The sequence below is a fragment of the Aspergillus campestris genome (genome assembly GCF_002847485.1).
Source record: "Aspergillus campestris IBT 28561 chromosome Unknown P168scaffold_4, whole genome shotgun sequence".
NCBI classification, from domain to species: Eukaryota; Fungi; Ascomycota; class Eurotiomycetes; order Eurotiales; family Aspergillaceae; genus Aspergillus; species Aspergillus campestris.
Window position 1 is genome coordinate 1,287,650 of NW_020194339.1, and position 24,779 is coordinate 1,312,428.

The 24,779-nt window shown below is 51.3% G+C and overlaps 7 protein-coding genes across 7 annotated transcripts; 4 read left to right on the forward strand and 3 right to left on the reverse strand.

The window, feature by feature from the left end:
• The first annotated feature begins 2,548 nt into the window (after window positions 1–2,548).
• On the forward strand, window positions 2,549–4,497 carry P168DRAFT_266471 (S53 family peptidase). The gene is made up of 2 exons (XM_024834975.1): window positions 2,549–2,699; window positions 2,753–4,497. The coding sequence occupies exons 1-2, from the start codon at window positions 2,591–2,593 to the stop codon at window positions 4,447–4,449; spliced, it is 1,806 nt and encodes a 601-aa protein (XP_024694353.1). The 5' UTR covers window positions 2,549–2,590; the 3' UTR covers window positions 4,450–4,497.
• Window positions 4,498–4,696: 199 nt separating this feature from the next.
• P168DRAFT_289195 (SET domain-containing protein) lies at window positions 4,697–7,130 on the forward strand. The gene is made up of 7 exons (XM_024836943.1): window positions 4,697–4,980; window positions 5,036–5,549; window positions 5,607–5,651; window positions 5,704–5,930; window positions 5,987–6,545; window positions 6,607–6,730; window positions 6,784–7,130. Exons 2-7 carry the CDS (start codon window positions 5,151–5,153, stop codon window positions 7,011–7,013), a joined length of 1,584 nt encoding a protein of 527 aa, XP_024694354.1. The 5' UTR covers window positions 4,697–4,980; window positions 5,036–5,150; the 3' UTR covers window positions 7,014–7,130.
• A 538-nt stretch (window positions 7,131–7,668) lies between these two features.
• Window positions 7,669–9,891, forward strand: P168DRAFT_266477 (anion exchange family protein; the record flags this gene model as incomplete). Its single annotated transcript, XM_024834976.1, has 6 exons — window positions 7,669–7,883; window positions 7,940–8,295; window positions 8,400–8,575; window positions 8,646–8,849; window positions 8,925–9,492; window positions 9,554–9,891. 6 exons carry the CDS (start codon window positions 7,669–7,671, stop codon window positions 9,796–9,798), a joined length of 1,764 nt encoding a protein of 587 aa, XP_024694355.1. The 3' UTR covers window positions 9,799–9,891.
• A 1,004-nt stretch (window positions 9,892–10,895) lies between these two features.
• On the forward strand, window positions 10,896–18,757 carry P168DRAFT_303490 (type I polyketide synthase; the record flags this gene model as incomplete). Its single annotated transcript, XM_024838760.1, has 7 exons — window positions 10,896–12,005; window positions 12,055–12,178; window positions 12,246–12,358; window positions 12,419–12,854; window positions 12,932–16,503; window positions 16,556–17,737; window positions 17,792–18,757. The coding sequence occupies 7 exons, from the start codon at window positions 10,896–10,898 to the stop codon at window positions 18,755–18,757; spliced, it is 7,503 nt and encodes a 2,500-aa protein (XP_024694356.1).
• Window positions 18,758–19,092: 335 nt separating this feature from the next.
• On the reverse strand, window positions 19,093–19,933 carry P168DRAFT_317275 (uncharacterized protein; the record flags this gene model as incomplete). The annotated part of the gene is made up of 2 exons (XM_024840090.1): window positions 19,093–19,311; window positions 19,370–19,933. 2 exons carry the CDS (start codon window positions 19,931–19,933, stop codon window positions 19,093–19,095), a joined length of 783 nt encoding a protein of 260 aa, XP_024694357.1.
• A 582-nt stretch (window positions 19,934–20,515) lies between these two features.
• Window positions 20,516–20,854, reverse strand: P168DRAFT_317276 (uncharacterized protein; the record flags this gene model as incomplete). Its single annotated transcript, XM_024840091.1, has 1 exon — window positions 20,516–20,854. One exon carries the CDS (start codon window positions 20,852–20,854, stop codon window positions 20,516–20,518), a length of 339 nt encoding a protein of 112 aa, XP_024694358.1.
• Window positions 20,855–21,964: 1,110 nt separating this feature from the next.
• P168DRAFT_317277 (acyl--CoA ligase) lies at window positions 21,965–23,812 on the reverse strand (the record flags this gene model as incomplete). The annotated part of the gene is made up of 4 exons (XM_024840092.1): window positions 21,965–22,555; window positions 22,618–22,931; window positions 22,997–23,623; window positions 23,713–23,812. The coding sequence occupies 4 exons, from the start codon at window positions 23,810–23,812 to the stop codon at window positions 21,965–21,967; spliced, it is 1,632 nt and encodes a 543-aa protein (XP_024694359.1).
• Window positions 23,813–24,779: the final 967 nt, after the last annotated feature.

Here is a 24,779-nt window from a genome sequence, read left to right on the forward strand (position 1 = left end):
TCAACATCGCTGCCACACAGCACAATCCAGGTGCAACCTCGAAATAGAATCGGCCTTGGGACCAGATGATCACGGTCGGTTTCACACGGTGCCCCAAGTATGTTGAAGAGGAGGACATCGTTCGAGTCAATGCGTCCTCGCTGACTGCAGAGTCCGTGTTGGATCAGGGATTTCACATATAGAGTAAACAGTTATCATGAGACCATCGATGACAAGGCGTTTTTGGGCCTGGGAAGTAATCATTCTTTTCTGTTTTCCTCTGCTTTTTCTTGTGGCTACGTTATCTTGTCTTTTGTTTGTTTGAAGCCAACATGCAAGTCAATGTGAATCACTTTTTTAAGAACCTAAGGGGTCCAACATAAAGAAATAATGTCAGGTTGGATCTCGCTCCAGCAGACAGTTGTATCCGACTACAACGCGTGGATAGACAACACGCCATATTGTATATTCGACCATGCGGGTAAGAGCGTCTTATGCAGTGGACAATTCAGTCTAATCCCATGGCATCAGCATGTGCTTTCCATCTTCATATTGTGGGTAGCTCACATTTCAGTGTTGATGTTTTCCCGGTGAGACACTGCAGAAACCCATAGATGAGATAAGATTGATGGAAGTTTGGATCATAGGTAGTAAGAGCGATGGATTTATCCATCGCGTCTGCTCCTTTCATCGAGGGGGAGAATGACGCCTAAGCAAGTGAGATATAGTTGTTCGCCTAGCGGGGTAAGGTAAAGAGGTATAGAAATGGGAGGATTATAGAGAAAGTAGAGAAAGTCATTCTCAGTATGCGTGGTTGTTGTTGTCAAAGTAGCATGTTGACGTGTCTGTGAGAGAAGGATCGTTTACAAGTAGAGGGAGAAGAGAAGGATCACCAGGGCGATGAGCTGTATATATAGACTTGATAGTGTAAGTGAATGAGGATAATTTAACTATCACTACTTATTAAAGAGTCTCTTGCTTGCCTGATTTGTGCACTTTTATGAGTTGTGATGACTTGTTTATTCACTGTAATACATGGCAGTCCTGAGGCTCTACTCGGTTGGTGTGATGTTGTCTGATGATTGTTTTCTTCCTTTCTCTGACCACTCTGGGGTTTTTCTCTTCTCTTTTTATTTATTTCTTGGCTTTTCGGTCTTTTATTATTAATCTATTGATTTAATTCAATTTTTATTTGTCAATTCCAGCTGGCCACATTCCGTTCAATATGGATTATGTGGAGGAGACCAATCAAATCAAGCATACACTCTATAGCTGGGTAAGTACAGTCGCATCATGTCGAGATTATTGCTCAGCCGTACAATATGAACCCAAAGTAAGTAGGGAAAAAACAGGCGGCAGGATACACCCTAGATTCATTTATGTAACCGAATGCTTCCTTGCACATGCCCCAGCATTCCCTATGTTCAACCAACTTCCATAACCAGATAGCCAAGAAACGAGGCACCCGGCTAAGACTCCAGATAATGTCTCAGGTGGCACCATCCAAACCATCTGCAGGTGCCGTCGTTACCGAGCAATATAATGGGGCCAATGACTGGGGTGTATAGGACGAAAATGAAGCTTGTATGATACAAGCGTCCGTGTTCCAAAGCTTTTCTGAGGAGATAAATACTGGCTGATCGGAGTCCGACACGGAGTGGACGGAGGGCAATCGTGATTGGCGACGAGGCACGCCATGGCAGGGGGTCCAGTAAATGAAGATCAGGGGTTCGGAGGGGGAGGAAATGAGATCAGTTAGGGGGTTACATGGTGAGATGCATGGTGTGGGTAGTGTCGGTTCACGACCGACCAGGTAGTGTATCAGGCTTGATTGAGCGTCTCAGTATGGATTGCCTGTTAATGCATGATAGATGAACCATGAGGAGACTCTGATCTGGTCTGGTCGGTCTGTTCCTGGCACCTGCGATGGTGCCAATGACGCCAAGATGGTACAGGTGGAACCGCAGCCGCGCCGATCCTGGGATGAAAAATCAACAAATCAGCGAAGAAGTGAGCATTGTCCCATAATAATGGGATGGAAACAATAAACAAACCCACATAATCTCCCTGACAAGTTTTCATGATTGGGAATCAATTGTTACTCCAAAGGAGGGGAAATCGTCAAACCGACATAGCTTCTGCAGAGGCCATGGCGTACCTGACCATCGCATCAGGATCACTAGTATCGCAATGTCAAAACAGCCTCCTATCACAAAAATGGCCTAGGACCTCAACCTCCAGTGGAGCGGCTGGCCCACCTCCCCCTTCAGGTACGGAGAAAAGACCAGAGCGAACCGGACCCCCATCGGGACCCCGTTACATGGCTGATTGCGCAACAATATGCAGGTTCCATCGACTCCACCAGCTGGAGATAGACTACCAAGAACCCTGTACTTGCGTTCTTTGGGATTGGTCCACGCGTTTCAACTATGGATCCCCAAAATAGATCATTCTCTAAATCGGGGCTGGTTCCCACTCGCGCGAGGGGGAATGTCGGCTAATAATGGCTGGGCCGCAAATAAATACCATATCCTCCCCCCCCCCCTTCTTTTCAGCTTATCTCCCCAGACTGATCGTCATAGTTCACCCTCGTTTGTTGACTGCAGTGATCATGCTGTCAACTCTCTTTGGCCGTGGAGCGGCTACGCTCGCGGTGTACTCCCTGTTGGCCGCGACCGTGTCGGCCGAGGTTTTTGAGAAACTGTCGGCTGTACCGCAGGGTATGGACCCCGGTTGCGCTAAAATATTGATGTGATATACTGACCCCACTAAGGATGGAGATACTCGCATCACCCCGCTACCGATGAGCCCCTCCGCCTCCAGATCGCCCTGGCGCAGGGCGACCCGGAAGGGTTCGAGAAAGTCGCCATGGACATGGCGACTCCCGGCCATGAGAGCTACGGGAAACATTTCGACAGCCACGACGAGATGAAGCGCATGCTGCTTCCGCGCGACGAGTCGGTTAGCGCTGTGCGCGACTGGCTCTCGGCCGCCGGCATCGACAACGTCCAGCAGGACGCCGACTGGATCAAGTTCACCACGAGTGTCAGCAAGGCCAACGCCCTGCTGGATGCCAGCTTCCAATGGTACGTGAGCGCCACCCAGGACGTGCGCCGCCTGCGCACCCTGCGCTACTCCGTCCCCGAGGCCGTTGCACAGCACGTCAACACCATCCAGCCGACCACGCGCTTCGGACAGATCCGCCCCAACCACAGCCATCTGCGCGCGAAGCCCGCCGAGGTGGACGAGAACCTCCTTGCCCAGATGATCGTCGCGCGCAACATCTCCCACTGCTCGACTGTCATTACCCCCCAGTGCCTGGAGTCGCTGTACAACATTGGCGACTACAAGGCCGACCCCAAGAGCGGTAGCGAGGTCGGCTTCTCCAGCTACCTGGAGGAGTCCGCGCGCTACGACGACCTCGAAAAGTTCCAGGAGAAGCTGCTCCCCGACGCCGTGGGCCAGAACTTCTCCGTTGTCCTCTTCAACGGCGCCAACAACGACCAGACCTCGAAGAACGACTCCGGTGAGGCCAACCTCGACCTGCAGTACATCATGGGCGTCAGCGCCCCGCTGCCCGTCACCGAGTTCATCACCGCAGGCCGCGGCCCGCTCGTCCCTGATCTCAGCCAGCCCGACCCCAGCGACAACCAGAACGAGCCGTACCTGGAGTTCCTGCAGGAGGTCCTGAAGCAGAAGAAGGTCCCGCAGGTGATCTCCACTTCCTACGGCGAGAACGAGCAGACCGTCACGGAGAAATACGCCCGCACCGTCTGCGACCTGTACAAGCAACTCGGCACGCGCGGCGTCTCCGTCATCTTCTCCTCCGGCGACTCGGGCATCGGCTCCTCCTGCCAAACCAACGACGGCAAAAACACCACCCACTTCCCGCCCCAGTTCCCCGCCGCCTGCCCCTGGGTGACCTCCGTCGGCGCCACGCACGGCATGAAGCCCGAAGAAGGCAGCGTCTTCTCCTCCGGCGGATTCTCCGACCTGTGGAAGCAGCCCGCCTGGCAGAAGGACGCAGTCGACTCCTTCCTCGACACCATCGGCGACAAGTACAGCAAGTACTTCGACCGCGCTGGCCGCGCGTTCCCCGACGTCGCTGCCCAGGGCGAGGCCTTCGCTGTCTATGACCAGGGCCGTCTGGGGCAGTTTGACGGTACGAGCGCGTCGGCGCCGGCGTTTGCGGGTATCATTGGCCTGCTTAATGATGCGCGTCTGCGTGCGGGACAGCCTGTGCTGGGTTTCTTGAACCCCTGGCTGTACTCCACTGGTAAGGATGGGTTCACTGATATTGTGGACGGGCGGAGCACTGGGTGTGATGGAAAAGATCGGTTTGGGGGTCCTCCCAATGGAAGCCCTGTTATTCCTGATGCCGGCTGGGATGCCATCAAGGGCTGGGATCCCGTTACTGGGTTGGGGACGCCGAACTTCAAGAAATTGAAGGAGTTGGCGTTGAAGAAGTAGCCCATTTAATTTAGGATATCTTTCTATATAGTGTTCAGTGAAGACTACCTACTTAACTATCTATTCCCTTGTCAATGCATTGTGGGGTTTGACCGTATATACCACTACATGCTATACCATTGATTCCTGCAAAATAAAGTTATCCAATCCAGGAACGAACATAAACAGCCAAGATATGCATTACATAAACCATGGTTATATCATCTGATTTTCTGCCCACGCAGAATTTGATGACGTCGATCTCTATCTCCACTAGACAATCCATTCCTTCACTACACAGCAGACGAGGGATTATGCTTTGACTACTGATCTATGTTATCCAGTTATACACACGCTGTATACATGCAGCCATCACCAAATTTACCTGCACTCCACACTCTCAGTGAACTCTTGGGGAGATCTTTCTCCGACCAGCTGAAAGCCCTCTTAGATGGGGCTGGGGCTACCGACCTGCTGCGTGTCCAACTCAGCCTATGCAGCTCGGCGGGCAATGGGCTATCAGAGCAATGTGAGAAGGTGAGACCAGTCGTGGTAAGTATAGTGTTTGGCATCGAAAGCTTCTCGATTAATGTGCTGATCCAACCAGGCCCATATCGACCTTGCGAGCGGTCATCGGGTAAATGAGTATGAGCTGGCGCCGGTGGCGGTTCCTGGTGAAGAGGTTAGTTGATATAGTCAGACTGTGGATGAATTGCTGATTGATGTATTACGCTTGGGGAGATCAGGACTCTACCACTCAGCCTTGTCACAATTCGTCCTCGAAAAACACTCTGAATGCGTCTGGTACCGGAGAGGCAGATGAAGAGTCTGGTAAAGACAATGTACAGGCTAAACGACGAAAGGTGTCTATAGAGACAGAACCGGATAATTGTGTATCCCTCACTGCGGGTACAGATACTAACCGCGACAACGAAGAGTCCACTGGGCCGTCTGAGGAAACACGGTCTATGCGCCAGGTTCATAGCGACAGTCGCTTTCCTCTGCGAAAACCACGCCAGGAACCAATCGTGCCTGTCATGACCCCTACCTCTACCGACAAGCTGCTTTCTGGGATATGGCGGCAGATTCACGCGGAGGTCAAATGGGGACAACCCAATCTAGTGAGCACCCATCATCCTTCTTTGTACTATCTTGGTCTATCGTAACTTAATGTATAGATTGTTGATCCGGACGCGTACATTCGCGGGGGAATGAGCAAGGAAGTAAGCGTAGAATGGAGAGTGAGCACTTGTTGACGTCCACTGACCCGTGCAGGCCTTCCGACTGGTCAACACCATGTGTTTGACGTGCCACAGCCAGAGTCAGTCGTCGCGCGCCCTGGAAATAATAGTGCAGGCCTACTGGGTAGACTGTTACGAAGCGCGCATTGTCGCATTCCAGCTGGAGCAGCCTCTACTTTCCGTAACCGAGGCGCGTATGATGGTGCTACGAGAGGCATGCGCCGTACTACGGCTGACGGAAAAGGAGCTTCGAAATAGATTGTACGTGATATACGCCCCAGACTCACTCCTCCCTGTTCGTGCTAATGTATGACAAGAGGGATCTGGCGCGGATACAAGGAGATCAAAGAAGCCGGCGGATGGCCGAGCCTCGTGTTCGCTGGGTCCGGGGTATACCGGTTCTGCAAATACCGCATTGGCTTCAAGGAAGGACTGACAACTCGACTACGTCACCTGCGACAGAGCTTTGAAGTAGCTGCCGATACCCTCCATCCCCAGTGGCGGCAGCTACTCGGTATAGTCGGCCAAGCGTCCCCGCCCCGGTACACCGGACATCCGCACGAGTGGGTGATTATGGACAGCCATCTCGCACAGCCTTTGAAGTCTACTTACAGACACCTCGGCATGGAGGAGCTCGACTATCAGTTCATTGATAAGTCGGTAATTAATCAGGACATGTTTGGTGGGCGCGATCCGCGACAGATGCCGCAGATTAACCCTGACATCTGCTCGACATGCGCAGAGCGACAGTCGGATAATATTACCCTCAACAGGTGCAGCTGCTTTCCGGATCTCTTTGGCTGTGTTAGACTTCCCAGCGCAGTCCAGCTTGTTGGTACCCAGAACGGGAAGAATAACGGTGTTGTAGCTCGTCGGGTAAGTCGCCTCCATAGGACCCATTGTTCCTTACCCGGAGAAAGCTCAATGACAAACCCAGGACTTCGAACGCGGCGCCGCAATCGGGGAGTTCATCGGTCTAATCACCAACGGCATTGAAGGTCAGGACGTAATGATAGGCGGATCAGAATCACACCGCTACCAGATCTACCAAGGGCAAATGGGTACGGTGATGTCTTGTCCGTATTGTGGCTGCAGCGCTGATATATCGTGATAGGCAACTTTACTCGCTTTATCAACCACTCCTGTAACCCGAATAGCCAGTTCCAGCGGTTCTACTGGCGCGGGTCGGAGCGCATCGTGGTTGTGTCGCGTGGTGTCCTTTCTGGTAGTGAGATCACGGTGGACTACTCGGATCATTATTGGAGTTCTTTGGATAAAGTGTGTCTTTGTGGGGAGTTGTGTTGTCGTTTTCTGGGGAAGAGGGCAGGATCCTTTGAGGGTTAATTTGCGGTGACACCTCGTAGGGCGTTATATCTAGATTCCGGAGCGCGAGATAATATAGATATGGACCACATTGCTTGGAGCGAACAGGTAGATGATTCTCAGTTAATCTTACAAAATGTACTATCCATATAGCGTCACTATGATTGACAATTTTGATACAAGCCAATGCCAATGCCAATTTCATGAAGTGGATAGTTTCTCCCCATTGTTGTCTATGGGGTGACGTAATTCGGATGTCGCGAGTGGAGATGGCATTCTGCGCGGGCAGAATCCACCGCCCAATCAGTGCGCATCTGTTTTATGTGGCAAGTCTATTACACCATGGCAACATATTTATGTGCAAGATATAGGGGAGCGTGTCTATGATATACAACTACTCAATCTAAACAATATAGAGGTGTGTGCAACTACAGGAAATACATAAAACACAGGTGATATAGTCAGGATGGTTCTGTCCAATTGCCTCACGTTTGGCCTACTGTGTCATCCCTTCGGCATGGCCTCATAACCGAGGGTTGCTGGCCACTGCTTTAGCTTGCTGAAAAGAAAAGATATAAAAAAAATAAAAAAAAAAACATCATCCTTCACATTTCCCTTACCCATACACTCTCCTCACAACGATATACGACGGGCTATAGACGACAACCCACCCATCATGTCCGGTTCGTCCTCTACCCACTCCATCCCCCTTGAACGGGAAAAGACATACACCTACGACGGTCTCCAAGGATGGAAGAGCGTGCGCATCCTCCGTCTCGGCCGGGGGATGTATCACGACGTGCGCAGAAGACTTCCCTACTATAGGAGCGACATCACGGATGCATTCACCTACCGCACGGTAGCCAGTATCGTGCGCATGTATTTCGTCAAGTCCGTCCCTCCCTGCCCCTATGGCCATCCCAACCACAACAGCTAACAAAGCGCAGCATCCTTCCCGCAATAGCATACACCCTCGACATGGACCGCCGGACGGGCAACTTCTACGGCATCAACGAGGGCCTGTTCTCGTCTGCGCTGGCCGCTATAATCTTCAGTGTGTTTGCCGCGCAGCCGCTGACTATTGTCGGTATTACGGGGTTGATATCGCTGTTTAATTACACGATCTACGATATTGTAACCCAGTACGAGCCGTCTATTTATCCGAACTTTATGTGCTGGACTGCTATCTGGGCCGCGATTTTTCACTGGACTGTGGCGGTTTGTAATGTCTGCGACTATATGCGCTACGTGACGGATTTTTCGAGCGAGTCGTTTGGGATGTATGTTGGGATTATCTATTGTAGTATGTTCCCCCCCTTTTAATTGTGATTTGGCTGTCTATGAGGGAGACAGACAGACAGACAGACAGGCAGACAGGGAGGAGATGGGCATACTGACAATGTGCAGTCAAAGGTGTGGAAGAGCTGGTGAACGAGTTTGATACTCATGGCCACAGCGCAGGATATCTGGGCTGTGTCATAGCCATGCTATACTTCCTTACCATTTACGCGCTTGAAAAGCTGGGGTCGAGTACCGTGTGGCGGCCCGGGGTCAGGGGATTCCTGGCAGACTATGCTTACGTTGTACGTGTGCTTTCCTACCGGATTGTAGATATGCAATTCGCGTGTCGGGTCTGGCGTACTAAGATTTTAGATCGGGACTCTGTTCTGGGTAGGATTTGCCCACTTCCCTGGGAACCTCAAGTCGACCGATATCAGCTTCGTCCCGGTGACTCGCGCGTTCTATCCCACGCAGGCGCGGGGCTGGCTCATCCACTTTTGGGAGCTGGATGTGAAGTGGATCTTCGCGGCGCTGCCGTTTGGGTTTTTGACCATGCTTCTTTTTTATTATGACCATGTTAGTCTTCTCCCTCGGATTTGCACCATAAATTGCTGCACCATACATTGCCAGAGAAGATATTAACAAGACCAGAATGTCAGCAGCCTAGGCGCCCAAGCCCGACAGTTCCCTCTGAAAAAGCCCGCCGGCTTCCACTGGGACTTTTTCCTCCTCGGCTGCACGACTTTCATTGCCGGTATCACCGGCGTTCCGATGCCAAACGGTCTAGTCCCCCAAGCCCCAGTCCACACCGACAGTCTCACCGTCTACGAAACCGACCTGCACATTATCCCCACAACAGAAGGCGAAGGCACCGAGATCCGCCGGCCCGTAACAGCCGCCACGCGCGTTGTCGAGCAGCGCGTCTCGCACTTCGTCATGGGCCTCGCCATCATCGGAACTATGACAGGCCCGCTGCTCATCGTGCTGCACACTATGCCGACAGCCGTATTTGCAGGCGTATTCTTCATCGTCGGCTGGGGATCGATTGAGTCCAACGGCATCTTGCAAAAGGCCGTCTTCCTCATGCTAGAGGACCGCTTCGTGCAGCGCGACAATCCACTCCTGACCGTCCGCCGCCGCAAGATCGCTTTGTTTATCGCGTGTCAGCTTCTTGGCGTTGCCGCCTGCGTCGCTATCTCGCAGACCATCGCCGCTATTGGTTCGATTATCCCCTCCACTTCCCGGCTGGCTTGCCCAGACTAATTCGAATACGCGTGCAGGCTTCCCCGTGCTGATTATCGCACTGATCCCGCTCCGAGTTTGGGCATTGCCGAAGTGGTTCAGTCAGCGCGAGCTGGACGTGTTGGACGATTTGACGGCGAATAATAGCGCCGTGCTGGGCAGTTTGGGCGGTCCACCGGTATTTCCGGGGCAGACTGAGCCTGCGCAGGAGGGCCTTGCACGGAGGTATTCAGAGCATATTCATGGGGTGCCTAGACAGAGGGCTGGGAGTATTAGTCGCTAATGGGTCCCGGAATGTATATGTATGGCGCGTGTGGAAGGGAACTGTGGGACGGTATGTAGTACGATGGGCTCCGATTGGCGGAAAATACACATGATACAGCCGGTGTTGAGATACGGTTTGACATTGTGTGGACATGGACATCTAACCAGCGTCATTCTGCAGATAAACTCTCTAGTATCGACCGTAACCTTTATGCTGGACATGTAATACGCGTCATAGATGGACATGCAGTAGATCCATCAACATGTGGATCCGAGATCTGACCGTGACCTCTGCTAGAAGAAGCAATGTGATGTGTCTTCACCGTCTATAGAATCCCTTTTTGACCTAGCGCAGGTGGAGCAAAAGGGCAGATGGATCAATTCCAGTAATTTCTAGGAGACATGCAGAAGATATATTACCAGACACGGTGCAATCGACCAAATGGCGACTCGTCACCTGACTCCACAGCAATGACTATCCTTACCACATCTTCTGTATATTCCAACCTTCTTCCTGGACACCTCTCAAAGATTTCACCAATGCCATCATATCATCGGTATCTTTCCTCATTCTATATTGTATATATGACATCTGACAAGATCAGCAAATGTGAAAATGTTTTCAGAGAATAGTTGCAGCGATCATGCTGGCTGCACCACATAGGCCAGATTTGCAGCACCTCGCCAGAGAACGCAGAATGTTATGAGTCTTTCCTGCATGTACTGTACTGGTCACGCGAGATACAGGCAAGTAACGCAATTGGCCGTGCTACAGCTATCATATTGTCAACTTGGTAGTCTATGAGGGCTGTCATGTTGGTGAAACATCCGACAAGTAGGGGGAGCTCTATCATACAACTCTCAGTGTCAATGGACTGGCATAATACATCAAAATATTCGCCCCCTTGCCGCAAATATGATGCAGCTCCGGCCGCACTAGATATATAATCACAACGTTAACGAATTCGTGGGCAGTTCGACCATCCATCCAAGGTAACTATATATATATGTGGTGTCCCGAATAAAGTACTAGATAAGGACAAGAATGACTCTTTCTTTACGGAACACACGGTAGTGAAATTTCAGTCACCAAGCAGTTAATTTGACGGCCCCACAATGTCAACTTCTCTTTGCAAAGACGGAACGACTGCAAATATGGACCTTGACATCGACAAGGAGAGAACACCTCCTTTCCCAGTGGCGGTTGTGGGAATGGCGATGCGCCTACCTGGAGGAGTCGGCTCTGAAACGGAATTCTGGGATTTATTGATCAACAAACGCGATGGGCTGGGCGAGGTACCGGAGACGCGGTACAACATTGACGCCTTTTACCACGAGACGAACCGTGGCGCAATTCACGCCAGGCACGGTCATTTCCTTCAGCAGGATATCGCGCATTTCGACCACGCTTTCTTTGAGACGGCTAAAGCCGAGGCTGAGAAAATGGATCCCCAGCAACGGATACTGCTCGAGGTCGTCTGGGAGTGCTTTGAAAACGCGGGACAGACAGGGCATGCTGGAATTGGACGACCTCGTACCACCGTCGATGGCAGTCCGCGTCCGATTGGATGCTATGTCGGTGTATTTGGGGAGGACTGGCTAGACCTCCAGTCCAGGGACCTTGAGCACGCAGACAGATATCGGGTGATTGGGTCAGCAGACTTTGCCCTTGCAAACCGGGTCTCATATGTATACAATCTCGGAGGCCCGAGCATAACCTTGCGCACCGGATGCTCGTCGTCACTAGTCGGATTGCATGAGGCCTGTCAAGCGTTGCATAGTGGTGAATGTTCTTCGGCGCTGGTGACTGGAACGAATCTTATTTTCACTCCGTCTATGACATCGTGTATGTCCAATAACATGGTCTTGTCGAAGAGTGGTCTCTGCAGAACTTTCGACGCTCAGGCAGATGGTTATGGACGCGGGGAGGCGGTCAATGCCATCTTCATCAAGCCGCTCCATGATGCCTTGAGGGACGGGGACCCAGTTCGGGCAGTTATCCGTTCCACCGCGATCAACTGCGACGGAAGGACCCCCAACATTACGACGCCGGGTGTCGATGCACAAGAGAGGCTAATACGAGCAGCGTACAAAAAGGCAGGCATTTGCGACATCTCAGACACGGCGTATTTCGAATGCCATGGCACGGGCACAACCGCTGGGGACGTGACAGAGACTTGCGCTGTGGCAAGAGTGTTTGAGAAGTCCGGCGTTTACATCGGCGCAGTAGGTCCTTATAATATACAGCACTGGGATACTCATTGACATTCTAAAGGTAAAACCAAACGTGGGCCACTCCGAGGGCGCCTCCGGCATCACCAGCATCATTAAGAGTACCCTGGCCCTGGAAGCGAAGATGATACCACCTAATGTTCATTTCACGGAACCGAACCCAAAGAGTGCATTCCCTCCCCTTTGTTATACTCACAATGTGTTGCATGTGCATGCTAACATCCCTCAATATAGTCCCGTTTGAGGAGGCAAACTTGTTGGTCCCAGCCGAAGGTATGCCTTGGCCGGAAGGAAAGACCGAAAGGATCAGTATAAACTCATTTGGTATTGGCGGTAGCAATGCCCACGTACGATCTCTATGGACTTTTTATAATTCGATTCTGAGTGTAAAAGACTAACTATATCAGGTTATCTTGGATTCGGCGTCCCTCGCATGTCCAACCAAGGCTCACCCTACGAAACCAGACAAGAAAGTGATGCCGCAACTCTTGCTGCTCTCTGCGAATAGCAAGAAGTCGCTTGACAGCCACATCGAAAAAATGAGGAGCTATATTCAACAAACCGAAGATGACCTGGTTGATCTCGCATACACCCTTGGTTTGCGACGCGAGCACATGAAGTATCGAGCGTTTGCCATCGTCCATTCCAAAGATGACATCTCCGAGTTTCGGCGAGCACAATGCACCAGCCCACGTATCGCATTCGTATTCAATGGCCAGGGAGCGCAGTGGTCCGGCATGGGAAGAGATCTTATTGAAGGATGTACTCGCTTCCGCGAGGATATCCAGAAGATGGACGAGATTTTGCAAGGATTGGAAAATGGTCCTCGATGGTCAATCGAAGGTAAGTACGAAAAAGGGCGATGACAAAAAAAAGAAAGCTTCTATTCAATCATCAGAATTGCTGACAAATACTTATAGAAGAGCTCCTAAAAAGCGACACTACCAGTCGCGTGGCAGAAGCCGAGATATCGCAGCCGCTATGCACGGCAGTACAGATGGCATTGGTTAACCTACTTCATCACTGGGGCATCAAACCAACATTGGTGGTAGGGCATTCGAGCGGCGAGATCGCGGCCGCTTATGCCTCGGGTGCAATTGATGTCACTGTCGCTATTGCCGTTGCTTACTTTCGGGGTCAGGCTGCCCAGTGTGTTAGTGTGCCAGGAGCCATGCTAGCTGTCGGTCTCAGTTCGGAACAAGTTGGCCCTTATCTAGAGCCCGGTATCATCGTCGCCTGCGAAAATAGTCCGCAGAGCGTTACCCTCTCAGGAGATGAGGAAGTCATCCTTCGTGTAATGGACAGGATCAAAGCAGAGGACGAGTCTGTGCTATGTCGGCAGCTAGCCGTCGCCGTGGCTTATCACTCGCACCATATGAGCGAAGCCGCTGATCGATATGAGAGACTGATAGCTCCTCATCTATCTCACAATGAGTCTATGGTCCCACTCTACTCGACGGTTTCTGGCGAAAGTGTTGATGACCCCTCCCAATTAGACGCCGTATATTGGAGTAAGAATTTGAGGTGCCCTGTCCTTTTCAAAACTGCCATACAGGCTATTGTCGACGATGACGAAGCGACGTTGTTCTTGGAGATTGGTCCACACAGCACGCTCTCCGGTCCGATAAACCAGATGATAAGAACTGATGGAGAAACGAAGAATGCTTATGTATCCACCCTGCAAAGAGGCAAATCAGGACTGGGAAATGTTTTGGAGACCGCCGGCAGGCTGTATGCTCACGGTGCGCCTATCCAGCTGCCAGTGATAATGCCTCGAGGAAAACTGGTAACCGATATTCCTCCTTATTGCTGGCAACATGATGAGCGACTTTGGAGCGAGAGCCGAATTGCATGCGACTGGAGACTCCGAAAAGAGCCGCACCATGAACTTCTGGGCAGTCGAGCACCAGAGTCCGGGGATCTGGAGCCAATATGGAGAAACCTTTTGAGCCTTGACAATGCCCTGTGGCTACTGGATCATCGAGTAGTCCACGAAGTCATCTTTCCTTGTGCAGGGTACATCGCAATGGCAGGAGAGGCCATCAGACAGATATCTGGATCTCTCGGATACACAATACAGAACCTCTTTATCAGAGCCGCATTGGTTATCAAAGAAGGCACACCTATTGAGTTACTAACCAGTCTGCGGCCGGCGAAGCTCGCCGATAATGTTGACTCGGCCTGGTATGAATTTGTCATAAGCGCACATCAGGACGGCCGCTGGCGAAAGCACTGTGTTGGTGAGGTCCGTCCTTTGATAGGGGACAGCCCCTGCGGAAAACAGATTCAATCTCACAGCTACCCTAGACACGTGAAGTCAGATGTCTGGTACCGCCAGTTGGAGACAGGGGGCCTGACATATGGTCCCTCGTTTAAAGGGCTTCAACATATTACCGCAAGTACGTCGAGCTACGACGCGGCAGCGGTTATTGAAGACCAGCAGCAATCTAGCTACGCCCTGCACCCGATCTCAATCGACCAAAGTTTGCAGCTGTTCAGTGTCGCTATGTCGCATGGGTTATCGAATCTATTAACACGACTATGTCTACCGACCGCAATTGAAACCCTCCATGTCCGCCCGAGCACCGGTCCATTAGCGATACACGCTTGTTGTGACAGCGTGGGTGGCTCGATCATGGGTGGTGCCACAATGACCTCTGGAAAAGATGTTGTTTTATCAATGCACCGCGGTTGGTTCTTGGGTGTTCCTGACATGCAATCCGATGACTCTCAGACCTTGCTGGTATCGCAGATGTGGTGGAAGCCTGACATCGATTTCCTCCGTGTGGAGGATTTGTTTCCCCAAATAGACAGAAGTTCGGATCGGGCAAAGCTGTGTGCAAGATTTGTGACCGTGTGCATTGTGGAGATGTACCGAAGAACAGAATCTTGTGTACCTGCCTCGGAACACCTGTCAAAGTACAAGACCTGGATTGCCGGTCAATACAATAAGATTCGCGAGAGGGGACGAGATTTGGTCCCGGAAATGAGGGAATGCTGTTTGGTAGAACTGGGATTTCAGACACCATATTTTGACCGATTGACAGAGGATATGGAGGGGGAGGGCATAGCTTGGCTAAAATTATGCGAAAGGGTCGCCCTGGCCGCCCAGGGTATAATGGAAGGTGCGGTTAGTCCAATCGACTTCTTCATGCAGGACGACGCATGGGCGGATCTTTATAGCCAGATGGTTTTACTCACCGACTGGAGTATATTTCTGTCTCACCTAGGTCACTCCAAGCCCAGCCTTCGAGTATTGGAGATCGGTGCTGGAACAGGCGGATCTACATCCGTTGTTTTAGATGGGCTGACTTCGCACGGCAACCAGCGTCAGTATTCCAAGTACACGTTTACGGATATTTCTTCGGGCTTTCTACCAAAGGCGAAAGAAAAGTTTAAAGGCTACCAGGGCATGGAGTACAGAACTTTGGACATCAGTCGAGATCCGCAAGAACAAGGATTCGAGCTGCATGCGTATGACCTGGTCATTGCATCGAACTCCCTCCATGCTGCGGCAAATATCGCCGATGCGCTGAAAAGCACCCGCAAGCTCATTGCGCCAGGTGGTTATCTCCTACTACAGGAGGGTTGTAATGTCGTCCCCGGGATTGACTTTATCATGGGTGTTCTTCCAGGTTGGTGGACTGGGGAGGAAGAGGAACGCCGTGAAAAGCCGACGTTGTCCCCCAATCAGTGGAATGACCGGCTGTTTGATGCGGGTTTTAGCGGTACTGACATTGTGAGACTCGATCACGACGCGCCGTATCAGTTTACTGCCTCCATGCTGTCGCGGCCCCAGTCCTGTGAGTCTGGGCAGCAAAGGGCATCTATTGGCTTGCTTTACTACTTCGATATCAACCCGTGGGGCCGTAGGCTCGAGAGGCAGCTCTCGTCCAGCGGTTACAGTGTCTACTGGCATACACTAAACCAGGCGCCCCAACCGAACTCAAAAATAATTTCACTCCTCGACCTTGAAGATGCCTTTTTTGCGAACATGACCCCTGAAAACTTTCGTGTCTTCCAGTGCTATCTGTCCGGCTTGGACAAGCAGACTGTCCTGTGGGTTACCCATTCCCTCCAAATGGAATGTGAGGATCCACGGTTTGCGTTGGCGCTAGGAGTCGCCCGGACGATTCGTCAGGAGATGGAACTCAATTTCTGTACTCTCGAAATCGACCGCATGGACACGCATGCCACGCGCTCTGTCTTACAGGTGTTGGAGAAGTTGCAGAATCAGATAGACTGTCCAAGAGAAGACCCAGATTGTGAATATGCTCTGAAAGATGGGACCATATATGTCGGGCGTTATGAGTGGACAACCTTCGATCAGCAACTTGCAGGCGTTCCCGCAGATATGGGGACTAGATCCTTGGATATCGGGTCTCCCGGCATGCTTGACACCCTGACATGGTCAATAAATGGTATACAATCTGAGCGTCTGGGTCCCGAAGAGGTCGAGGTTGACATTAAGTATGTTGGTCTGAACTTTAGGGTAAGCAATTCCATGCAGTGCTTTCAAAAAGACACGCCACTGACTATTCCAGGATGTGATGATTGCAATGGGTCTTATGGGCTCAACTAAAGAGCTAGGCCTTGAGGCGAGTGCTGTGGTCAGACGCATCGGTTCAGCCGTCGCCGATTTTAAAGTTGGAGATCAAGTCGCTGTTCTATATCAGGGGCTAATGGGCACGCGGGTGACTGTCCCAGTGCGCTTCTGTAGTAGGATTCCACCAGGTAACTCTTTGGAGGACGCTGCGGCCACCCCGTGTATCTTTTCAACAGCAATATACAGCCTCATCTCCGTCGGAAACCTTCAGGCCCAACAGACAGTCCTCATACATTCTGCGTGTGGTGGTGTCGGGCAGGCCGCAATTCAAATCTGCCAGATGATTGGTGCCGAGATTTTTGCAACCGTCGGAAGTAAAGAGAAAGTGCAGCATCTGGTGGAGCACAATGGCATTCCGGAGGACCATATTTTTGATTCGAGAAGTCCTTCATTTTTGTCGGGGGTGATGGCAATGACAAAGAATAGAGGAGTGGACATTGTGCTGAATTCCCTGGCAGGAGAGTTGTTGCACGTTTCGTGGAAATGTGTCGCACCTTTCGGGAAGATGATTGAACTCGGCAAGCGTGATTTCATGGGCCACGGGAAGCTAGACATGCACAATTTTGGGGCGAACCGAGCTTTCTTCGGTGTTGATCTGGTTTCTCTCGCTCACGAAAGCCCGGAGGCAATGCAGATGCTTGGAGCCCAGTTCTATCACTATGCTGCCCAGGGAAAGCTTAAGCCAATTCGTCCCGTCACTGTCTATGAAGCCACAGACATCAAGAAAGCTTTTCGCTACATGCAGAGTGGGCAACACATGGGCAAGATTGTGATCCGTATACCGGATCAGCATACGAGGCTACCTGTATCTCAACTGCAGGATGGCTGTCAGGTTTACAGGTCGGACGCCGCCTACCTTCTGGTAGGTGGGCTGGGCGGAATTGGTCGGGCTGTGGCAACGAAGATGGTGCAGCAAGGCGCTCGGCATCTGGTCTTCCTGTCACGGAGCAGCGGTGAGTCCCCGCAGACCAAGGCCTTTTTGCAAGAACTCGAGAGCACCGCTGGATGTGCTGTCCTTGTCGTCAAGGGAGACGTGTCCAGTCACGACGATGTTTGCAGGGCGATCAACTCATCTCCACGACCATTCGCGGGGATCGTCCACATGGCTATGACGCTCAAGGTAAGTTAATAGTCTGCGAAGAGGAGAATCAAACATTTGCTCACACGCCAATAGGATCAGACATTATCGCAGATGACCTTCAACGAGTGGGCGTCCGTCATGCCGTCGAAGGTGCAGGGCGCATGGAACTTGCACCGTGCATTCAAGAGCACCACGCTCGACTTTTTTGTCATAATCGGGTCTATGGCAGGCATCATAGGCTCAGCCGGACAGGCCAACTACGCGGCAGCAAACACATTTTTGGACTCGTTTGTCAAATACCGCCAGGCCCAAGGCTTACCAGCGAGCGTGATCGATCTCGGACTAGTTGGAGATATTGGGTTTGCGGCTGAAAATAAGTCACCGATGCTACAACACGCGCAATTAAGCAACATCATTGTGCTCAACCAGCAGAACGTGTTAAAAGCAGTCGAGATTGCCGTTCTTGCATCTTCGATCGACGCACCCAATCAGCTGGCCGTTGGATTAGGGACCACAGGCAAGAAAGCTGACATCGGGGCACGATCTATTATGCCATGGGATGCCCGCGTCGCAGGATGGGACAACATCGCCATGCGGCCAGAGACGGCGCTCGATGGCCATGAAGAAGGAGTAGAAACGTTCATATCATCGATAGAGAAGGACCCTACGTGGCTAAATCGCCCAGAAGCCTACCAGACGCTTCTTGTTCGAGTCGGCCGCGCCGTGGCACCATATACTTCCTCAGGTGAGATGGATGATGACGAGCTAGGGACCGTGCATGTGGACTCGTTGGTGTCGGTGGAGGTTCGCAATTGGATCCGCCGTAACCTAGCAATTGAACTGAGCGTCAGTGAAATGGCAGGTGCCGATACACTAGCTCAACTGACCACTATCACGATGAACGCTCTCCGAACGAAGTATGGAGTGGGACATCCCGAATCGGAACCCACAGCCAGCGGTGATGTCGTTGCCAGCGGCTCGGAGAATCAGTGTTCGGCCGACGATTGCTCAGCCAAGGTCCCACCAGACAATTTGGAAGCTACAGGAAATGATGTCTAGGCGCTGTTCAATGCGGCAGGGTGGTCAGACATCGGGCTGAATCGAGCAATGTCACGCAGTTGCGTGGATCTCCATCATTTCATTGCTATCAAGAATACACTGTACCCATTACCATATGTTATATTAGACAGGGTGTTATAATATCTTGTTTTCTTCCTTCAATCACTAATATCTGTGTACAGTAGTAGGCCTGTCACCTGACTAAACAGTAGAGAGACCATTGTTCTTGCATTTTCTGTAGACTTCAAGTACCTTCCCCCCCAAGCGTCATCAAGGTCGGCTCCTTCCTTCTACCGTATCTAGCAAGGAATTTCTGAAAAGCTAGATGATTTTCCCTACAAACGTTTATTGAGATTCGCAGGACCTAGCTTTTCTCGCCATTCCGCCTTCAAATCATCCACGCGCTCCACCATTGAGCCCCATGGCTCGTTCAGACGAAGAGCCTTGCGAGCATCCCCCTTGGACACGTCTGGCCCCATTGCGGTGGAGAGAAATTCCTCCTTCAGGGCGTGGTCTCTGTGCAGTAGGTGAACGAAAACGTCCCGCATGACTTGCTTGGACAGGAGTTAACAACTGGCTTCGCGCAACGCTATACATTAAAGAGCACCTTACCGTTGGACTGCCTTCCGTTTTCCCTCCTTGGCTACTCCTAGACTGATAAGTCCTGGAAATATCTTCTGCATCAGACCCCAGGCTAGTCGGGAGACCCTTTGCGACTTGGATCATGGCGTTGTGTGGCCGATCGGCGGGACCACTTCCTGCGGTAACTCCTGCGCTCGGGCAGATTCGTCGCGCAGATAACTGGTTTGGTGGGTTTGATACACCGAGTTCACCGAGAAAACTAGCTGAGCTGCCCTTTGGTAGAGCTGCCATAACTTGTTCGGCGATTTCCCTCTGCTCGGATATTGTTGGTACTGAAGTGCCTTGCGCGGCTGACGGCCGCTCGAAATGACTTCCCAGGTTGTGGCTGTGGGAGAGGCTCTGTACTTCTCGCCACAGTCCATTGACTACGTATACCAGCATCTCCATGAATAGCTTCTCCTTCTCCTTCGCGGTCCCTAGCTCTATGGCTCCGGACATCGGTTTTTTGTCATGTTGCTGGCTTGGGGAGGTGATATCGCTATCGCGGCGGATAGTACCTAGGATGGCTCCGCGGGTGGCTGGTGTTAACGCCATTATGGTAGGTTGACTATTCGTGAAGCAATGGGCCGGACTGATATAACCTCCAGAAATGGGAAATAGAGATGAATAAATTCTTCGACTACGATAGTAACGACTATTTGTACACTCCTGAGAGCCACCACCAAGTATCGACCCTGCATCACCTATCGGATGAAAGAGGCTCTAACTAGGAGCAATTATGTGACAGATCTGAACATGTGCGTTGTGATAGAACCAATGATGGACATATCTGCAAAGAACCAGGTATAATCACGATCGACACTCAAAATGCAAGGAGCAAGTGACCCCGTCGAATCTCCGGCTCAGTCCTGCAAATCAGCCAATAGGCCCCGAAATTCTTTATGCAATCGGTTCAGATGCGACTCGCAGGTCTTGTACATTTCATCGTCTGCCTTGCTTTTCATCAACTCTAACATATTGTTTTTCTCGTCCTCCATGGTATGGACCATCGCCCTTGCAACGAATCCGAATCCATTTTTTTTGATAACGGAGGCCTAATCATCGTATCATCATATGTCTTAGCTATTCTTCAAAGATCTTGAAAATACTAGAGAAGATGGTGAAAACAGGAGGATATCACACCTTTTGACGCCCTTCTCCAAGACCTTCAGTCATGGCTTCTATCATATCTTGAACATGAACAGTGGCCTGTGCCGCATCGTCCTGGGTGAAGTTGCGGAATGGCCGAATGTTTTCTTGGGTGGCTGTCGCGTGGTTATAGCCGGTGACGATATGGCTTACCAGCTGCATGCCGCTGAATATGCCCCCATCATATGCCTCTAGTGACTTCCGACCCTTGTATATCGAGCTGGTCATGAGCTGGATGTCGGACATTCCTTGCTCAAAGGTGTACTCGGCCACCGTAGGCGACGCCAGTGTCATCGCCAGCAATCCGATATACTTCCAGAGATGCATGGCTGACTTGTATCTTTGTGTGAAGCAGCTGAGCAATGACTGCCAATGGTAAAGAGCTGGTTATGGTACATTCAATCCCTATTGCCTGCCCTGGGGTCAATATATATGTTCCTCGTCTCTCTTGATTTCTGAAAGCCCAGGATCGTAGGGGGTTCTCCCATGGAGTGCTCCGTGCAATCTTGACCCGCTTTGTGCTCTTGACATATCAGATATAAGCCATGCAAGGGACAGCACACCGGGGTGTTTTTCCTCCTTGTTTGCTCCTCTGATATAATTAGGTCGTACGAGGGGTGTTCCATAGTACAGTACTACTCCGCGCTCCTATTTGACATGTAATATGCTCCGAATTCAGGGGTATTGACATTAGACCCGGTGTATTGACAACTATTGTCTCGATATGACATGCTACCTTGATAGTATTGCCTGCCTGCGCCACAAATCATGCATCCATCTGCAGTGATCTGATCCGCCAATGGCTCAATGCATACTGTTCTTCTAGTGTATCACTTAATCATGATTGAAAACCGGAAGGTGTCTGCTATAAGCCTTGTTAGGGGTTAAAAAAGGAGAATTGATGAAGAAGAATGATGTTTGTCTTCTTCCCTTGCATCTTTATGCAATACACAGTATGTTATTTTGTTGATCGGCGATCAGATCGGTTTCTCTAGTTATGTCTCTGTTCATTCATCTTTCAATATTTGTTGAAAGGATGGAATGTGGGAGTGCAGAGGGCAAGGGAGGTGCCTATTGTCCAATATAAATTGTTTGAATATCTGTCAAATTAAGCCCTATACCAAACGTTGGTCCACCTTGAGACGTAGCGGTCTTGAGATGAGATTTACCTTGCCCCATCCATGGATATTCTCGTAAGGCGCTGTTGACAATTTGGTTCTTGCCAACTGCCGGATTCTATGTCCGTTTGTCCAAGATGTATCATCGCCTGGATGAAAATCTACCCTTCTATCCAGTTCATACTTGTGAAGCTCTATCTGCGCTGGGTGTGCTTCTTCTTGAACCTCCCGGTAAAGACATTGAAATACAACCACCCAATCGGAAAGTTTCGTTCCACGTAGATTCTATTCTATTCTCTATATCTATTCAATATCAAGTTCAAATCTTACTAGCGAACATCTTCTTCAACTCCCTCCGCAGGATCTTCCCAGACGGATTCCGGGGGATCTCATCAATGAATACCACCCCGCCCCGCAACTGCTTATAATTCACCACCTTGGCCTTTACAAACTCCACAATCTCACTCGCTACAGCCTCATTTTGAAGCTCCGGCTTCGCAGCTTTGACGTACGCGCGCGGGACCTCCGACCCGGCCTGCCCATTCGGGATACCCACCACAGCGCAGTCCCCCACAGCCGGATGGCCCAGAAGAAGGCCCTCCAGCTCCGCTGGCGCCACCTGGAACCCGTTATACTTGATAAGCTCCTTGATGCGGTCCGTGATGACGAAATTCCCGTAGTCGTCCTCGTATCCCACGTCTCCGGTCTTGTAGAACCCGTCCTCGGAAAACGCCTCCGTAGTTGCCGCCGCGTTGTTGTGGTAGCCCAGGAAGACATTGGGGCCCTTGACCCACAGCTCGCCCTCTTTCGCTGAGCGGCGCGTCTCGCCTGCAATCGGCGCGAACTTCGCCGTCACGTTGGGGATAAGACGTCCCACTGCGCCTGGGTATTCCTTGGATTCATCGTATGTCTTCATGGGTTAGCGACACGATGCTGGCTCTGATAGTGCAAAGGATGGGGAGGGATATGTACCTGGGAGTGCGTGCATGGCGCTGTCTCCGACATGCCGTACTGCTGTCGGATGGGGATGCCTCTCTTTTGGTGCAGCGCACGGATCAGTTCCACGGAAAGTGGGGCCGCTGCGGAATTGAGCAACTTGATAGAGCGTAGGTCGTACTTGTCGACGAGGGGATTCTGGGCCAGCTGGAGGGCAACGGGTGGTACAACGTATACATAAGTGATGCGGTGGTTGTGGACAGTCTGGCACATGGTCTGAAGGTCGAAGCGCGGCATCACGAAGGTGTTAAGACCAAGGAAGAGCCCGGCGCTGATGATACCAGTTATGCCTGACGCTGTTAGCATGGCGGTCGTCTATGCAACTTGGGGGGTAAGAGACGGAAATCTCACTCACCATAAATGTGGAAGAAAGGCAAAAAGGCAAGCGCCTTGTCAGTGTGATCAAGTAACATTTTCCCATCGGCATACCGGTCAATGGCGGCCGCCTGCACCAGATTTGCAACAACGTTCTTGTGCGACAGCATCACCCCCTTTGGTAGCCCAGTCGTTCCGCTTGAGTAAACTAAAAAGAGCAGATCTTGCGTGGGATTGGTAACTGGAGGACTGTGTCGCCCCGCAAAGGCAGCATCGGGGATAGCGGCTGGGTCGGCTTGCCAGACGTCCTGTGCGGCATCGTCGATGACGATAATTCTGTCCTGGCCGAGTCCTGCGTCCCGCGCAGCTTTTGAAACGGCTTCATATTGCGCCTTTTGGGTGACGACCGCTTTGGTGCCCGCATCTTTGAAATAATGAACCAGGTCGGCGGCACCGAACCCCGGATTGAGAGGACTGACAACCGCGCCGATTGAAACAGCACCCCAGATAATAGGGGGTAGGTCAATGCAGTTGCCCGAGACAGCGCTGAGCACGTCGCCTTTACGAAAGTTGAATTTAGATTGGAGCGTGCGACCAAAGTTGAGGGAGAGTTTGCGGGCGTCGGAAAAGGTGTAGGAACGGTTCGTGGCCACATCGGTCAATATTACTAGTCTTGTCAGAGGGTTCCTTTTGAGTTTCGACTTTGCCGGTCTCGTATCCTGCATTTTCTTTCTTCTGTTCAATGGGCAAACATACCGTTCGAGTCGGGAAACGTCCGCTCGGGACGCTGGAAAAGAAAACTCCACAGGTCCGTCTCGGGGACGGTGACCTCTGGATAGGGAGAATAGCTTGCCATCTTGGTTACCGACACAATTATACAGTCCACGATATTGACACTTGAGAGACGAGGACATCCATGCGATTATAATCTGGACTCGGGCAGGGCGGCGCAGGATCCGTAGCTCGCTCCCGATAGCTTCATTGGCTGCGGGGTTCCCCACACATCGACCCACACCTCGATCCGAGGTTGGGCAGACGGGGAAGTCCGCCTGCTTATCGCTCAGTCTGGGGTTATTTTCTGGGGTTGGCATTGGACCGGATATGAAAGTCGGCATTTCGGCCACTGTTGGTTCGTCAGGGACCGACCACCGATCCCCGAGGATATTTTTCAGCGCTTTAATTGGATTCAAAAGGAACCTTTTCGCACAGATAACTTGGTCCACCCAAACCCCTTTCGTCAGTGACATCACTGGCAAATTTGTTTATGTGGGGTTCGAAAGGGACACCTGGTAGTTACTGTGCTGTCGGGTAACAAGGCTTTGGATGCCATCCAGTAGGCCGCTTTCATTAGGGAACACACAAATTATGGATGAAGCGGCAAACCGACCAAATAATCGTGTCGTCCCGATCATTTAGGGCATTGGTCGTTTTATATCTCCAAATGATACCATATCGCATTCTTAACGTGTAGGTTTGCGTTGAGGCAGGACATAGCACACCGATGTAAGACGACAGCTGCAGTATCGTCAACATTTTAAATTGTGTATTTGTAAACTAAAGGTTCTGTCAAGCCTGCTGCCGACGGCGACCTGTCAGGCGATGCTTGATAACGAATAATCACCCAATATGCATTCAGTTTTCATAGGGTACTGCATATCCCGCATGGGCTCTAGAACCGAAATCAATCGTGCCTTTCCAGAAGTGTCGGGTTTTTATATCAAGTCAAGTCACCGGCGCCCAGCTCCAAGAACTCGTGATTATCGCCATTTATTCTCGGCCACAGAGGCACAGAACTGCTCCCGGAGCTCATGGAGTGAGAAACA